This window comes from Macrosteles quadrilineatus, unplaced genomic scaffold, assembly GCF_028750875.1.
Source record: "Macrosteles quadrilineatus isolate MER2022 unplaced genomic scaffold, UCM_ALF_1.0 Scaffold_12__1_contigs__length_5162894, whole genome shotgun sequence".
Lineage (NCBI taxonomy): Eukaryota > Metazoa > Arthropoda > Insecta > Hemiptera > Cicadellidae > Macrosteles > Macrosteles quadrilineatus.
In genome coordinates, this window is record NW_026542605.1 from 4000992 (window position 1) to 4019558 (window position 18567).

The following is an 18567-nucleotide window of genomic DNA, read 5'->3' on the forward strand; positions in this document are numbered from 1 at the left end:
ACCAATTTTGTAAAAAACTTTATTTTTTTATTATTTTTTTATCTTGTTCTATGGATTGTAAGGTTTCAGAAAAACATAACATTTGGTATAATATATATTTTTATCACTGTGAAAAAAATATTTGAAGTGAAGCGTGCACACCTCTTTTGGGGCATCAACTAGGCCTAGTATAAACTTCAACCGCTGTTTTCCGCGACTTTAAAATTTAGTTTTTTTTATATATAAGTTTTTATAACTTTTTAACTATTACAGCTATATGAATGAAATTTTTACCACACATTGTTTATACTATAAATCAACTTTCTGTGCATGGATATTGTAATTGGGTAAATAAAAGTACGTGAAAAAAATGTATAAAAATTTGTAACCTATATATTTTTCTAAAACTTATTTTTGAAGCCATAACTTATAAACTAATTGAGAAAATAACTTGAGTATGCACAGAAAGTATGTGCTTTCTTTGCTCTTTAAAATAAGATATCGAACAATAAAATTGGTTCAGTAGTTAAATAGTTATAAGAGATTTAAAAAACCCCATTTTTCCCCGCCAAAAAACTTAAAAAACTCCAAAAAGTATGTAAAAAATTTTTTTTTTTTTACTTTAACGGCAGTAAATCTTTTTCTAAGACTAAATGAACTTAAAAAAGTATATATGATAATTTTTAAAAGGATTTTATTAAAAATCACTAGTTTCAGTAGTGACTCGCCACACATTTGTACCATTACCTTTCCCTCATTTACATTAGATACGTATTGGTTTATTTAGTAAGGGTTAACAGAGCTTTACAAGGCTACCATTAGCTTTGACTATGACAATAATATTAGTAGCATTTCCAATTTTGCAAAAAAAAAATAATGTGATACTGTGCAATGTTAGTTAAACTTCTAAATACAAGTTGAGTGAAGCGGGTGAAGTTTATTATAAAAGTCATTTTGAAGTTATCTACTCTTCTAAAAAATAAGGAGCCTATCTACTGAAAGTGGAAAGGAAGGATGGCATGAGGTGAAGAAGAATGTGGTAAAGAGAGGAATAAGATGGTTGGTGATGGAGGCAAAGGAACTGTGGAGGGTTTTGAAAGGGGAGAGGTCTAGTCAACCAAGACATGGGAATAACTAGAACTAGGGATGTGATGATTCTCAATACCAATTATATACACCAACGATTCTTGGGCATTGGTATCAGTCTCGGGATTTGATCGTCAAGAATCGATACTGATCACAATACCCAACACGCCTGCAAAAATTGCACAATCCAAAATTCATGCTTTTGCCACGATTGAAAATGACGATGATGTTGTTTCTTTGACCGCTGGATACAACAATGATGTTTACATGGTGGTAGGATAAATTCATGATTTGTACAATCGTGGAAGACGATGATGATGTCTACACAACAGCAGGAGATGTTCATGATTTTGCCGCGATCGTGTAAGACGATAACGATGATCTGGTGACCAAATTATATTCAGGGTATTTCTAAGATCGAGGGAGATGATGATGTTTCCAATACCGTGATAGATTTTCAGGATTCGCCCATAACCCCAGGAGGCGATAATGTTTCCATGACCAAGGAAGATATTCAGGATTTAGCACCGATCACAGAAAGGTGACAAAGACGACTCCATGACCGTGGGAGATGATCACGGTATTACTTCGAGCTCGGCTTGATTGCAAATGTCAGGTTGGCACACCTCCACTTACTACTAATACAGTGAACTCCCTCCTCCCTCCTCGGGACCGAGGCCAGTCCGGATAACGGATTTTCCGGTTAAACCGACGTCCCCAAAAACTCGTTAATAAACTATACAGCCCGATGTGTAACTCACTCATTCACTGATCAGGTATACTAATTCTAGACCACTTCTAGATGAGCTAGAGACTTGAAATTTTCGGCGTTTTGTAGGTCTAGTGCCCAAACCCCCGGGAAATCCCGAAAAGTCGCATTTTCCCTTTCCACCCCAAAATTAACAATTTCCCCCCTATGTTATTCTTATGGGAAATAACATTGAAAAATACCGACTTTCGTACGCTCATCTGAACCGTTTAGAAACGTGCTAGAGACTTGAAATTTGCGTAGTATTGTACTATGGGATCTTAAATTAGCGATGAAATTTGCAAAAGGCCCATTTTCAAATTTTAACCCCTCCAAAAATCCAAAATGGCGCACCTCTGAAAACGACAAAACACGTTTTTTTCAACCGGATGTAGCTCGAAAACGGTAAGAGCTAGAAAATATTTGAAAGTATATCCAGGAACAGGAATTAAATTTTGTACAAAACCCTGTTAGGCGTTTTCCTAAAATCGTACTCCTTCAGCTTCAAAAAACGCCCTAATTTCAAAATTTGGTAAATATTTATTACATTTTTACCGGTTTTCGCTATTTTTTCATACTTAAATAATTTATTTTCGCAAATATTATTATAGCTTTGTATTCTCCTTACTTCACTTCAAATTTTACTCACTACATGTTTTTCGTAACTTTACTCCTTGACCCCCAAAACTTAATTTTAATCTAAAAATTTGAAGGGTTTTTGCCACTTTTACGAGCCCCATGTTATTCTTATGGAGAATAACATTGAAAAATGCCGACTTTAGTATGCTCATCTGAACCACTTAGAAACGTGCTAGAGACTTGAAACTTGGTAGTATTGTAGTATGGGATCTTACATTACCGGTGAAATTCCCAAAAGTCCCATTTTCTAATTTTAACCCCCCCAAAAATCCAAAATGGCGGACCTCTGAAAACGAAAAAACACGTTTTTCCCAACCGGATGTAGCGCGAAAACGGTAAGAGCTAGAAAAGATTTGAAAGGATATCCAGGAACAGGAATTAAATTTTATACATAACCCCCTTTGGCGTTTTCCTAAAATCGCACTCCTTCAGCTTCAAAAAACGCCCTACTTTCAAAATTTGGTAAATTTTTATTACATTTTTACCGGTTTTCGCAATGTTTTCATACTAAAATATTTTTTTTTTTTTATTATTATTGCTTTGTATGCTCCTTACTTTACTTTAAATTTTACTCATTACATGTTTTTTCGTAACTTTACTCCTTGACCTCCAAAACTTAATTTTAATCTCAAAATTTGAAGATTTTTTGCCATTTATACGAGCCCCATGTTATTCTTATGGAGAATAAGATTGAAATATAATGACTTTGGTATGGTCATATGAATTGTTTAGAAACGTGCTAGAGACTTGTAATTTGGTAGTATTGTAGTATAGGATCCTAATTTAAGAGTGAAATTTGCAAAAGTCACATTTAAAAATTTTAACCTCCCCGAAAATTCAAAATGGTGGACATCTAAAAACGACAAAACACGTTTTTTTTTAAACAGCTATAGCTCGGAAACGGTAGGAGCTAGAAAAGATTTGAAAGAATTTTCATCGTCAGGAATTAAATTTTCTACAAAACCTTTTTCAGCGTTTTCCGAAAATCACACTCCTTCAGCTTAAAAAAACGCCCTACTTTCAAAATTTTGTTAATTTCTTTCAAATTGTTTACGGGTTTCGCAATTTTTTCATACTTAAATAATTCTTTTTTGCAAATATTATTACTAATTTGTATTATTCTTAATTTACTTTAAATTTTACTCATTTAATGTTTTTTAGTATCTTTACTCCTTAACCCCCAAAACTTAGGTTAAATGTCAAAGTTTGAAGATTTTTTACCACTTTTACGAGCCCCATGTTATTCTTATGGAGAATAACATTGAAAGTGGCCAACTTTGGTATGCTCATCTGAATTGTTTAGAAACGTGCTAGAGACTTGAAATTTGGTAGTATTGTAGTATGGTATCTTAAATTATCGGAGAAATTTGCAAAAGTCCCATTTTCAAATTTTGAACTCCTAAAAAATTCAAAATGGCGGACATGTAAAAACGACAAAACACGTTTTTTTCAAACGGCTCAATTGCAGGTCTTGCGCCATGGCCCATTTATTTTTACCCCCAACCAAAAAAGGGGCCTGGGGGCGGAGCCCCCAGCGAGCCAAAGGCGAGTTGTGTTTATACTCGTGATCGCTGGTCTCAAATCTTTCCCACGAGAGCAGTGGTTTCAGTACCGCCCACTTCCTGCCGATCAAGTCCGGTTAAACCGATGTGCTGATAAAAACTGTCCAGTTAAAGGGATGACAATTCCGCTGAGTGTAGTCTGGTTAAACCGATGTCCGGTTAAAAGGTGTCTGGATAAAAGGGAGTCTACTGTATAGCCTAATAATATGATAGCCTAATGGAAATTTATTTTAATATTTGTTTGTTAGATCTTAATTTACCTACCCTAGATATAATTTTTTTCAATGTATTTAGAAGGGTATGAATTATAATTGGCCAGTTAGAATTAGTTAAAATGATATAGAGACAAAGAATTGGCCAGTTAGAATTAGTAAAAAGGAATAAAGACAGGGAGTAAAAATGAGATCGGCATCGAGAACAGATTTTGCAGGTGTCAGTATTGGTATGGAGAATCACATCCCTAATTGGAACAAAAACAGTACTTGTGTATTTTTGTAGTTCTAAGGTGCATTGGATTTTGTATATTAGTGCCTTCTAGTAAAAGTTAGGGAAAGTATATATTTCAACAAAAAAATGATTAATACAAAATGTTATTAAAAAATATGTAGGGATGGTATTGTAAATTTTTTGCATTTGCTAACTTTTATTAAATTGAATAAAGTAAACTGGTATGGTAACCACATGTTTGGCTGAAAATATCATTCCCTCAAAGTGATATGTATGCGATAGTTATTCTAAAAGTTAATGATGTTTTTTTCTTTAATATTACAAGACAAGGATGTTAATAAACTAGTGACTACTAGCGTCTTGTTGGTAAACCAATGTATTGTTGCTACAGGTAACTTACCTCTGTGGCAATGTGTCGGTTAGAAGTAAATTCTCTATCTTTCTCTCGCAGTATCTCATTGAGACGACAGATCTCTTTGCCAAACTCATCTCGTTCCTGCTCCCTGTCCATCGCTTGCTCCTCGAGAAAAGCTCGAGTACTGCGTAACTGCTTGTCCGCTGCCTCCACCTAAGAGTGTTGTTAACACATAGGGTAATATCTATGTAACACTTACGGTGAGCCAGTAATATCTTTGTAACACTTACGGTGAACCAGTAATATCTATGTGACACTTACGGTGAACCAGTAATATCTATTTAACACTTACGGTGAACCAGTAATATATATGTAACACTTACAGTGAACCAGTAATATCTATGTAACACTTACGGTGAACCAGTAATATCTATCTGTAACACTTACAGTGAACCAGTAATATCTATGTAACACTTACGGTGAACCAGTAATATCTATGTTACACATAAGGTGAGCCAGTAATATCTATGTAACACTTACGGTGAGCCAGTAATATCTATGTAACACTTACAGTGAACCAGTAATATCTATGTAACACTTACAGTGAACCAGTAATATCTATGTAACACTAATGGTGAACCAGTAATATCTAGGTAACACTTACGGTGAACCAGTAATATCTATGTATAACTTACGGTGAACCAGTAATATGTACGTAACTGGCCACTGATTTTTCAAAGCAAACACTTTTAGTTAGAGATGTAAAAAAACCCCCACAAAAGCAATGAATTGTATCTACATTCTATTTGTTTTTGAAAACATAATAGCAAACAGGTTCTAATAAAAACTTACATGTGTGTGATACACAAAATATTAAGCAAGTTTCTCCCAGTTTATAAAATATACTACCTTCCTTAACTAGGCGTAGGTTATAAATAATAAAAAATTGGAGTAGTGTCTTGAAGTGAATAAAAGAGATGTTGGTTGGAAACAAGCATTTGAGTAATTTCATTGATTATTTTAGCTATGGCTGAACAACCCAACAATTACAAATCTGTCAGAGAAAATCAAGTACTACATTGGTTCTACTATACGTCGACACTTTGTTTCTTACAAATATTATAAGTAGTGAATTAAAATATTGCAATCATTTTTCAGGGAAAAACTAAATTTGAGAATGTGCAATGGATTTGCATAAACTTCAAAAGTACAAGCACTTGTCATCTGGTGGCCATCCACCACATTGGAAACATTGGATACATTGGAAAGTGTTTTGCAATTTTCATTGTGGAACTATTACAGCATGAAAAAGGCTCTGAGCAACTGAATTCTTCACTCATCGTTGAAAGACAACACAGTTGTTTTTTTCTTAAAATGTGTTTACATAAACTGTATGATACAATTACCTTGATAGTAAGATTAAACAAATTAAGATTAAAATAAAGTTTTATCAAATTATATATTCTATATGCCTAGGTTGGGTTAGGTTGTCTCACCTCTAGTTTCAACTCGTCCCTTTCCCGCCATGCCTCCTCCAACAAAGAGTCGCCCTCCGAACACAACTCTTCTATGAGACCGAGCCACACACTCGGACATTCGCCCTTCTCACTTAACAGGGCACGTGCTGAAAAATGTTATGGAACGTCATTACGTCAGTCACAAAAATTCACAAGATAAAACATTCTTTGAAATATGATAGTCAAAATTACACTGGTGTTAACTTAAATTGTAATTAAATAATCTAGCTAGGATTCATATTGACTTTGGAAAACATCAAAGTTATATACAGTTAAGCCTGCGAATAACTGGCTTATAAGTATGTATCATTGTGTAATGTTCCAAATTGTACAATAAAGGACAATTCACTTCATTTCATTTCAACTAGCTTATAAAACTGGGCTGTTGTAAATTATCTAATACGCTACATTAATAAGTTGTATGTTAGTGTTCAACAGCATGGTAGACAAAATGCCAAACTATGAAGTAGTTTTACCAAACTATGAAGTAGTTTATAACCACCTTTCTCTTGAAGATGACACAAGTTCTGAACCCTCTCTTCAGTCTGCTTTTCACTGAATTCCGTCTCAGCTGTCACTTTCTCTTTGATCATCCGATCCTTTGTCTCCGTCAATTCTTTGTGCAGCTCATTCAATTCCTAAAACCAACCATAGTGATGAATTGATGGAAAATATGTGTTATTTTTGCCGCTGTCATCATTAACAGACATAATGGTAAAACAACTAAATAAACTCTATAATTTTCAAAAACTAGTTAGGGCAGGTATAAAAGAATGCATTTATACTCATTTCTCTTTTTAGATTACTTTACCTACAATGAAAAATTTTTTCTTGCTAATTAGTTATTGTTACTATTTAACTAGTGAATCTTACTTTTTCATATTTATTGACAAGCTCTTGCAATTCCTGGACATCTCTGTAGGCTTTTTCTTTAGCCTTCTTCTCTTCAATGAGTTGACGGGTCAGGGAGGTCATTCGTCTGTCTTCAACTGTCGATGGCAATGCTTCTCTACCCTGATATGGAAAAAGTAAAAGCAATTTTGAAATACCTTGATCCAGTGTATTTTTTAGTAAAATATTAATAGCTTAGTATAAAATAAATAATTTTTTTGGTGTATTTTTGAGGTTATGTAACATGGTTTTACATGCAACAATTCACCGGTCACCTAAACTGACATAAATTGTTTACTTCTATGGCCGGAAACTAAACATTCAAGTTGAATCCTGTTTAAGGTCATTCGCCCGTGACGATATGACTTGTCCCCATGAGACCGGGCCGGACCATCCAGCAGCCTAACCAACCGAAGCCGAACTAGAGGGAGTCTACTGTACTTTCAAATTGTCAGATAAAGTGACTATGCCAACTTTTCGTGCAAAGCACTAGAGGCTATTGCAGTTGTAGCACGATTGGAAACACCATAACGATTGCCAACCAAAACCGTAGAGTTAAGGTTCATCCTCAATTGACAACAATAGGTATTTTTTTGGAAGTTTAGGTAAAGATTTTTGTTTGCTGTCACTAGAATCATAAGTTTTAGTTTGTGAGCACAGGGATCATTACCATCCTGTTGTTCAATTTCGGAATCACATAGCCAATGACCCAAAAGTGCCGCGCTAGAGTGAATTTGTATTGCTATGCGCGACCGGAAGATCAATTCTGACTTCCTCTGTTGTTTTTGTTATGTTACTATCAGAATGTGTACAAGTAGATTTTCTGTATAATATTTTGATATAGAATATTATATTTTAAATAAAACTTGTACAAAATTATGTTTTTCTTGATTTTTGGCAATATTTGCAGCCGATGCGCATCCGGATGATATTAACATACAATACAATACTATTATTTAAATATCAATTTCGTAGTATTTAGTAGATGTCATTTTAAACTATTATAACTATTATAATAAAAAATAAAAATTTAAAAATTGTAAACATTTTTGGAAAAAAATTAGTTTTTCATTTTTTGTTCAAACATTAGAGCATGCGCAACCGGAAGCTAACTACCAATATTTTTAATATTTTTACCCGGTTTTGGTCTTACAATTTAGCAGCTTTTCCAAGGTATTACAACTTAAAAAAAAATTATTGATATTTTTTGTGATATTATTGTGCGAATATTTGGTAATTTACTTTTTCTATTTTTATGGTGCAGTGGTAGAACATTATTATAGCTATGGTAGATGTGTTATACTATAACATACCATAAATTAAAAGATCCAAATTTTCTCAAACCGTGTCCTTCCCCATTACAAACCACAAAGCACGAGTATAACAACTGCAATAAGCATTTTATACTGCTTATACGCCAACCCCGTACAAAGGATGGGTACTCTGCTAGTAAATATATAAATAAATTTGAGCGAATGGTATTTTTGGCCTCTGGGGACATCAAAACAAAAAAGAAAATTGGTCCTGGGCCTAGGTCTTACCGTGCCAACTACAGTAATAGCTACTTCCCTATAGGGAAATTCGCTAACAGTGTAATCAGTTTTTGTGTGTTTGGACTTCAAAAACTTAACTTTTCATAAGACTAATTAGCAATAAAACAATTTAATCTGGCACTAAATTGAAAAAATATAAATTGTGCCAATAGTCTTTTCCCAAATAAAATTTAAATATTTTTAATGCATGGGATGATTTTCTTTATAGACAAAACATAACAAAATATTCTAAATAGTATGCACCAAGCACAGTTCACACTACAAGAATCACATATAACACACTGTTACAAGATTAGCAAACAGTCCTTGAGTAAGGGATTTATAACTGTTTGCCAAGATCACTAAAAAGCTCAGATTCCATCTTCTGAGGCAGTGTGTCCATATCATTTTGGTAAGAAAATATTTCAGTGGAGCATACATTTATTAGTAGTAAGCTAGGAACCTATTTACACGTAATATTTAAAATCCAATAAGCAAATTATAATGAAATTGAAGATGATTTAATTTAGAAACGTATAGCTGACGATGGTGTTTTGTTTTAACACCAAAACATGTTCTTAATTGACATTTTGTTGGAAATTGCGTAATTTAGTCTCACACAATAGGTAACAGTTCAAAATTACTAAAGCACATAACATGATTTTGAACATGTATCTTTAAACTTTCTACCACACCCTATGACTCAAGGACTATGAGAACTACTAAAATATAGTTTGCTTGAAATCTGATATAGTAATCTACAATGTTAGCTGCTTTATTTACCTACTAAGCTGACATGGTTTGTAATGAAATAAACATGATAACAGTAGCCTAAGTTATAAAAAAAAAACCAGTGAAACCAACCGCATATAAAAATGAGCCTACTGGCCTTATTTTCTTGAATTTTCTCTGAATTGCATATGAATACTGAAATTCTACCAATTTCTTCAACACTCACATTGGACAGACCCAGGAGAGCACTCGCCTCGTCCCGTAGTCTCTCCAGGCAGTGCTCCAGCTCAGTGTGGAAGTGTACCGAGAGATCCAGAGTGCCGTTAGTGTCAAACAGATGATTCTCGTCCATCAGAGCCACAATGTGCGACACATTCGGGGCAAAGTGAACCTTCCGCTGTGACTGCGTCTCTGGTTCAGAGTCACTGGTATCATCCACCACGCTTATCTGGACCTGCGACTGATGACAAAACAATCAGACAATGTAAGGATTACAACAGTTATGAGCTTTTACAGAAATGTATCATATATTGTCCTATACTGGCTGTGTGTGTCCCTTTTTTGAGAAAATATACCCCTGTATATACTCTTTCTGTCTTAGTATAAACCTTTTTTTTTTATTTAGTACTCCATACACAAACCTCATTATCTTTTCTCATATAAAAAACCTAAAATCTTATGACTCTATAAAAACATCAATCAAAATTAGGCATCCATTGAGTCAGGAATTAAATATGGTTAAATTTAGCTGATTGAAATGTATTCTCACATTCTTGTCAAACAGAAGAATAATATTATAATTTTAAATTATAATGGACTAAGAAGTGTAAATGTTTTTTTATGTGCAAAATTAGTACCTATCAAGATAACCATTAAGCAGCCAGTGTTGAGCTCTAGGCAGAAGCCCACGTGATAATTTTGATATATGTAATGCGGCATTATTATTTGTTAACATAAAGATTGATTTGATTATATTTGTCTTGTGACAGATAATCTAGCCAAATAAAAATTAAATTTGTTTAAATTATTGTATGACATACATCTTACATTTTCCTATAGGTTTCATGAGAATTGAGGTTATAGTCTCCACAAAATGTTTAGTGACCGCACAGCGTTGCAGTTTAAACAGACAGAATCACAAAAATACACAAAAGGGTGTAAACAACATGTACCACTTGAGACGTTTATTTTCTAAAAGATCCCGATTGTCCCCTTGATCTTTGCCCCCACCCCCTCCAAACCTGGAAATTGCAGTTGTTCACTTTCTTGGATATAATTCAAATTCTATCCATGCCATCGTATTGAAATTTGATTTGTTTTATTTATAATTAGTTTATCTGCCACTTTTGTACTCGAGGTATTCTTCTAAGAATTATTTTGAAAGATATATTACATGTAAACTTTGGTAATGTTTATGTTTTAGCGTACACAATTTTGTTTTACTCTCTATAATTTTTTTACAAATAAAATACACAAAATGTTACGAACAAAACTTAAGTGCTATGGCATGGAAACACAACAAACCAAGTTTCAAAATCTTTTCAAGTTGACTACACAGAAGAATGGCCTTAGAATTTGCATTTAAAATGTTTTGTTGTATATTTGTTCACTTTTTATTTTCAAACGTGAGTTAGCATTTGGACAGCATTTCAGTGGTTTTCTACACTGTTTATAGCCGTCTACTTTCTACAAGTTCTACAAGTCTACTTTCTAAAAGCTTACCCGGTCTCCGTTGTGAGGGGAGGCAAGTTTGATTAGTTGTCCTACGATGCTTCTGTTCAGTTCATCTTCGCAGGTGGTCAGATAGTTGGCCAACTCCTGCACTACGCGACGTAACATTTGTGTGAGGTTACGCAGATTATCCCTGGATTGCAGAACATTTCTATGATCAGTACAGTATTGATAACATGAAAATGAAAGGTATAAAAAAAGTGATCATAACAAACAACTGGGAAGGTTCGTTATGTGATAGTATACAAAGATAAAGTTTGCTTGATTGCTTGAACTTTTTTCCTGTAAAGAAGCAGATTTTTATATTTTGGAAACAACTAAGTTTTAGAAGGTGTAGAATTTGATCACATTCCTAACTTAGGTATGAGTAAAGTAAAATTTCTCGCCCAACGATTTGACTAAGGTGTATAGTTTAGTACACGAAGGTGTACTACAGTAGGCATTTCATCATAGATGGGTAGGCCAATACGGGGACATGGTTTGGATAGCTCTGATTGCAGGTCAAACATTGACTAGTCTACAGCAGTTCAGCCCCAAAAATATTTATCAACTTACCGCTCCTCTATGACCTTGTCTATACTAGGGTCGCCACTGGTTATCATTGCTACAGGCATTTCTCCAGATTGATTGATCTGAAAATAGTTTTCAAATATTCATAAAATGTACATTACAGTACATATTACTTAGAAAAAACCATTATAACTTATTACACTTAACCTGCAAAAATTAATTTGATGTTAAACATATTCAAGCTTCAAGTGTTCACCTTCTCCTTGACTAACTTAACTTAATAAATAGTATGTCAACCAACAGAATCAAACTAAACATTGTGTAGGTTAGTCATATTATTATAAATTAACTTGAGTTAAGGAAGTCTTTGGATTACATTAATGTTAGTGAATGTTAGTATTGAAAAAGTATATCTAATACACAGCTTGTAACCCTTAAAGTTAGAAGTAGGATATCAATATCATTTTAGCAAAAGGCACCGGTACAACATCACAAATGTTTGCACTAGTGAAAATCTGTTTAGTAACGCAATGTAAACTGTATGAAAGTAGTCTGAAACCTAAGATCAAGTAACCTAGCCTAGCTCATTTAACCTAAACTCATTGTAAACTGGAGAAGTGAGCTCTTTCACGTAACAAGAACTTAAATTTTGTTAATTCTACCACTTGAGATACTACAGCCTACAAACAATAAACAACTAAACCTAGCTTACCTAATTAGCTTTACCAAAATTTAGGGTAGCCTTGATTCACACCAATGTGCTATTCATTCAAAAAATACAATACTAGGATATTAAGTAATCTACATGTGTGCTGCAGTGTTTAGGCTAGGTTAGGTTAATTCAGTTTAGTTTATGGATCTTTGTAAATTTGTCTTATAAGTTAATACTTTCAAAATTGACCTAAAGGTGATTTTTTTTACACTAAAATTTGTTAACTTATACTTTGTAATATATGTAAAAGACTAAAATATACAAAGATAACATAGATTTGTCGGCTATATAAAAATTGACACAACTTCACAACTTTAGGTTTTTTTTATAAATTTTACCTTGTTTGATATTATCATAAACTAATCTAAATAGACTAACTCAACCTAACCGCCACCCAACACAGCTTGAAAAAGTCTTGAAAAGACCCTAAACCAGTTGCTTAAAATATTCGGCAAAACTTTGATATCTGACTTCATCCGATTATCGAACAGTTAGTAAAAGTATCGATTTGATCGATAACCAAACTTAGACTAACCAAATCAAGTAAAAAAATCTTTTATTCAAACAGTACTGGTAAATAAGAGTACAGTTCAAAACCCAAACCTTCTACATTGTTTGTAACAATCAACGCAGTAGAGTCGGATGAGCTTATCAAAGTTTTACCAAATATTCATACTCCATAACGTACATAAATGGATATTCATATTGTGGGAAAACTATATCAGATTATGATTTAGCCTATCGAACTAAGGTTTCTTCCGATAATAATTGTAGGGTTGTCTGCAGAACTGTACCGGTACAGTAGATATACCCTTTATCCTTTAGCAAATGATTATCTTTACAAACACAGCAGGGCAGCACACGTATTAAGTCAGAGTGTAGAGCTAGGCCTACCATTCTCAAATGAGAATGTAAAAGATAATTTCAGAAAAAGATTTTTTTTGTTGATGGAATAGGCCTAAATAAAAATCAAAATTATTTGAAAACTCAAACACCTAACTTAATAGTTTATTCAGATAGTCTAGGCCTAGCCCTGACCAAGGCTAGCTAAATTTTAGATTGGACTTAACATTTTACGTTCATGTATACCTAGTTGAAGATTGGGAAGATTAGTTTGTTTCCTTGATTTTAAATCACAAAATACGCTGTCATTTCCACCCAAATAAAAAGTAAACAAATATATTTAAAAAAATTAGTCAACAAAATTGTAATCAAACAAAGCTAACTTTTAAGAAATAATGAAAATTGGCTACTGGTAGGCCTACTTAATATTTGTAATTTAAAAATTTAACCTACAAATAGAGATACCACTGCTAATATTTTAAATGTACTTTAATTACCTACTTAGCCAAAGAATAACTTCATTAGAACACTGTTACACAAGTAGTATCCTTTAAAATAATGTTGATCATTCTTGATAATCCTTAGTTAAGTTACCCACTAAAAGCTAATTTGTATTATCACAATTCACAATACATATCCCTCCTAAACTAAAAATCTTATCACCAGTAGATAGACAAACAGACAGAAACATTAATCAGCTGATTGTCATGAAAGGGACTGAGATCGAGATTAAGGTTACTCAGTGGTACCAACAAAACTAAAGGATTGACTAGTCTGAAATAAAACCAACTACTATAAACAGTAATAATGTAGGATGGCATATTATAAAAATAAATCTGTTAGAACATTTTAATTTTGAGGGATATTTTAAAAGGGTGGCTACTAGTAATTTTAACATTTTATGTTAAGCTGGTTACACTTATATTAGTTTAATTGCAAGCTTTTCTTAATCTGAGAGTCAAATATTTGAGTCTAGTAAAGATTTTGAATAAATTCTTACTAGTGTACCTGTTGCTCGAATTCGAGCAATTAATTGCGAAGCATTACAGGCGACTCACGAACTACAAATTTTTCCCTCTCATAGCCGCATTAGGTTGTCTATAATAACGATTATAAATGGAAAAAAAAACATTATTTCTTTTCTTCTACTTGGTTGTGTTCTATGACTTTTTCTATGTTTCCATTGTTTGCAAATCGGTTATTTCAATGATTGCTCAAGAAATTTAGCATATTGTTAATTCAGTTTTATTTTTAGCCTATATCAAACTGTCGAGGATTTCTCGCTTTTTCCATTGTAATAATTTCACCAACCCAAGTTTCGTCTACAGATGCAATACGCCAAAGAATATCACCTACGTACAATCTCCAAAAAGTGGTAAAAAAAGGCAGAAACCAAGCCATACAATAGATATAAGTTAACTCCATAAGAAATAATTTTAAGAGTTACTGTGATATTAGGATTTTCCACTGATTTGGTAATAGAACATTATGTTGCAAAACATGACACGATGCAGAATAAAATCGATTTTAAAATCAGAAAAACCCATTGCAAATACTGGACTTCATTTTGAAAAATTCAATATATCACAATTTTTATTAACAGCTGTTTCATTAAAAAGTAGTGTAGAATTATGCATATGGTAAATAAATTTGAAGAGGCAACTTTAAAGGCTTCTGGGGCAGAGCCCCATGGGAATTTACCTCGTTCCTCTTTTGATGGCTCATCTACAGACCAAGACCTTTCTTTAGAGACCCCTACCAAGTTTCTACGCCCAGCCGTTCTCTCAAATTAGCTGTGACAAAAACCCCGTTTTCCTCCATAAGAATAACATGGGATGGGAATTTAAAGGCCACTGGGGCAGAGCCCCAAGGGAATTCACCATGTTTCTCTTTTGATGGCTCATCTACAGACCAAGACCTTTCTTTAGACACCTCTACCGAGTTTCTACACCCAGCCGTTCTCTCAAAATAGCTATGACAAAGAAAAACAGTTTCAAATTAATATATAGATAACAGTAATAAATTACAAATTATTACTATAACCAGCCCTAGAACCAGGAAGGTAGGCCTATTTATTCCATAAAAATGTCTTTAATCAAAGTCATCATAAAGTTTTAATTAATAAATATAAATTTAAATTATAAAATCATATTAATCCTATTTTTTCAAATATCAAAATGTGCCTGCCATACAACTGAAATATATGTTTGATTCTCTCATGATAGCACTTTCATTTGCATAGAAAGCAAACTTGTAAATTAGGAACGTTGCACACTGGGTCCACTCAGTTCAGTCGCTTTTGCAAATTTCGAAAACCATGTATTCAAATATACAGGGTGAGTTTTAATTGTCCCCCCCCCCAACTTTTTTCTAATTTTTTTTACAAATATCAATCCCAGACCACTTCCAAACATTGTTGGGTAGTAAGTACTTCATTTTGACAAGGTGGTCATTTCCGGCCGCCATCTTGGATCCGCCATATTGTATGCAAAATATTTTTTTCAAATGTAAAAGTGGGGTTGTGACCTATTATTTCAAACTAAATTTTTACCCCAATTACAATGCCAAAAATCGTTTAAAAAAATCTTGATTCATTCCAAAGCTATGAGGGCTTTATAAACTTTATTTTTAGCCCATTTTAACATTGTGCATTTACAAACTAAGACCATAATTTCAAAATAGTGATAGATAAAGATAAATATACACTACTAGTCATTGTCGACCTTTTTTCACTTGGTTATAATTGATGTATTTTTTTCGGCCGCCATCTTGGATCCGCCATTTTGAAATGTAATAAATATTTTTAAATATAAAGGGGGTGTTGTGACCCATAATTTAAAATTATTTTTTTAAGCTGAACTCAATTTCATGATCGGTTTTTCATTTTCATATTCTTTTTTTAAAAAATTGAAATTTAAAAAAAAAAATTTCAATATTTCATTAATAAAACTTGATAACAAAAATTGGATTCCGGCATTGAGTTAAGCTTAAAAAAGTAGTCCATAATGATGGGTCACAACACCCCCTTCATATTAAAAATTATTTATCACATTTCAAAATGGCAGATCCAAGATGGCAGCCGAAAAAATACATCTGTCATAACCAAGTGAAAAAAGGTCAACAATGACTGGTAGTGTATACTTATCTTTATCTAGCACTATTTTGAGATTATGGTCTTAGTTTGTAAATGCACAATGTTAAAATGGGCTAAAAATAAAACTTTGGATTGAATCAAGATTTTTTAAAACGGTTTTTGGCATTGTAATCAGGGTAAAAATCTAGTTCGAAATAATGGGCCACAACCCCACCTTTACATTCGAAAAAAAATATTTTGCATCCAATATGGCGGCCGGAAATGACCACCTTGTCAAAATGAAGTACTTACTACCCAACAATGTTTGGAAGTGGTCTGGGATTGATATTTGAAAAATGTAGAAAAAAGTTGGGGGGGACAATTAAAACTCACCCTGTAGAGCCGCGCACTGAATCCGTTCCGTCAGTTCAGTTCAGACCATTCCGTCCATCTCAGCCACTTTTCGGTTAGCGATTAATTTGGACGGAATGGACAGAAGGACTGGAGGCGCATGTGCAGAGTACAGCAGCCAGTGTTGGGCAACTGAACTCGGGTGGTCTGACACATGTTGGTAGTAAGCCTTATTTATTAAATATGAGTTTTGATGACAAAAGGCTTGATCAATAAGGACATTTTTATTTTATTTATTTCTTTTTAATTAACGATTTATTTTAGTAGTGCACACGTATCCATTGTACGACCTGTCACACAAGGATTACTACAATATTACAATGAAGGAGGTGATCATAATCTTTTGCAGCTAGTGCCAATGCTATAACAGAATTTCTCCGTCACTATTGCTGGAACTCATAATCGCACTAACGGAAACCCCTTCACAAATAATTTAGGTATTTGCAAACTATGACAGTGTCTGTTGTCAAAAACAACTGAATTGAGTGGACCGAACTGACGCAGTGTGTGAGAAAACTGCCGGAACTGAGGTGACTGACCTGACCGGACCCAGTGTGCAACGTGCCTTATGCTCATAAAAAACTCACCGAGTGCCGGTTTTCCAACTGTTTTATCTTGGTCTCGTACTCTGCTCTCATCTCAGCCATTTCCAGCGTGTGTTCTTCTACCAGCTGCGACATTTGTTGTTGGTACTTGCTGGTAAACTGGCGTTCCAGTGCTGCCAACTCTGGTGGCCAACTTGACTTTTCCTCGCCGACATCACCTGTTTCCACCATCGCCTAAAGTGACAGACAAGTTGTAACAAAGCCTAACATAGCACAGGCCACAGCTAAGAGGCAAACACTAGCCCAAAGCCAAACATATATTTTGACATGGCCCAACCATGTCCCTGGAAAATAGAACCAAACACTAGCCTTAGCACGAGTTGTAACAAAGTCTAAGATAGCTCTGGCCATAAATTGAGCCAAACATTGGTTGTGACAAAGCCTAACATAGCCCTGGCCTTATAACAGAGCCAAACATTGGTTGTGGCAAAGCCTAACATAGCCCTGGCCTTATAACAGAGCCAAAAATTGGTTGTGACAAAGCCTAACATAGCCCTGGCCTTATAACAGAGCCAAACATTGGGTGTGTCAAAGCCTAACATAGCCCTGGCCTTATAACAGAGCCAAACATTGGGTGTGTCAAAGCCTAACATAGCCCTGGCCGCATATAGTCATATGTTAGTTGTGACAAAGCCTAACATAGCCCTGGTCATATAATAAAGCCAAACATCTGTTGTTTGATGTTTTCCAATAATGTAGCCTAACCTTGCATTTTGTGGAAATAACGTTTCTTGATTCTTGTGACAAAACCTAACATAGCACCCTGGCCATATAATGGAGCCAAACAACATAATGAAATAATGAATTTATTTCCTCCAATAAAAACACAAAATGAATACAAAAATGACTTGGAAATTCATTGGGTGTGATCAACATTGGCTGTGATGAAGAATCATTATCATTACTTTAAGACTTCAAGCAACACACAAGGTGTGTATTTTAAGCTAAATATACAAATGCAAAATGAGTTTAAGGAATGATGATAAGTGTAAATGTGTGAGTTAATTGATTTGGGTAGCTTTGGTACTGACAAATCACTTTTTATTTTAATTTGATCCAGAATCATTTATTTAAAGCCACTGTAACCACTCAGCTTTTAAGCTAGTTTCGAATAACATGATCCTAGCTAAAGACTAGAGTTAGTTACACTAGTTTAAGGAGTCAACAATTTTCGACCCAATCACAAGGGGAGAT

At 34.0% G+C, this 18567-nt stretch overlaps 1 protein-coding gene across 5 annotated transcripts in view; it reads right to left on the reverse strand.

The window, feature by feature from the left end:
* Positions 1-18567, reverse strand: part of LOC129004904 (pericentrin-like) — an 87371-nt gene that overhangs the window by 24613 nt on the left and 44191 nt on the right. For all 5 annotated transcript variants that reach the window (XM_054433603.1, XM_054433599.1, XM_054433600.1 and 2 more), the window contains exons 16-23: positions 17356-17547; positions 11775-11851; positions 11211-11352; positions 9715-9948; positions 7207-7347; positions 6836-6971; positions 6313-6440; positions 4862-5029 (exon numbers count right to left, since the gene is read on the reverse strand). In XM_054433603.1, coding sequence (XP_054289578.1) covers positions 4862-5029; positions 6313-6440; positions 6836-6971; positions 7207-7347; positions 9715-9948; positions 11211-11352; positions 11775-11851; positions 17356-17547 — 1218 coding nt within the window. The remainder of the gene's footprint in view (positions 1-4861; positions 5030-6312; positions 6441-6835; positions 6972-7206; positions 7348-9714; positions 9949-11210; positions 11353-11774; positions 11852-17355; positions 17548-18567) is intronic.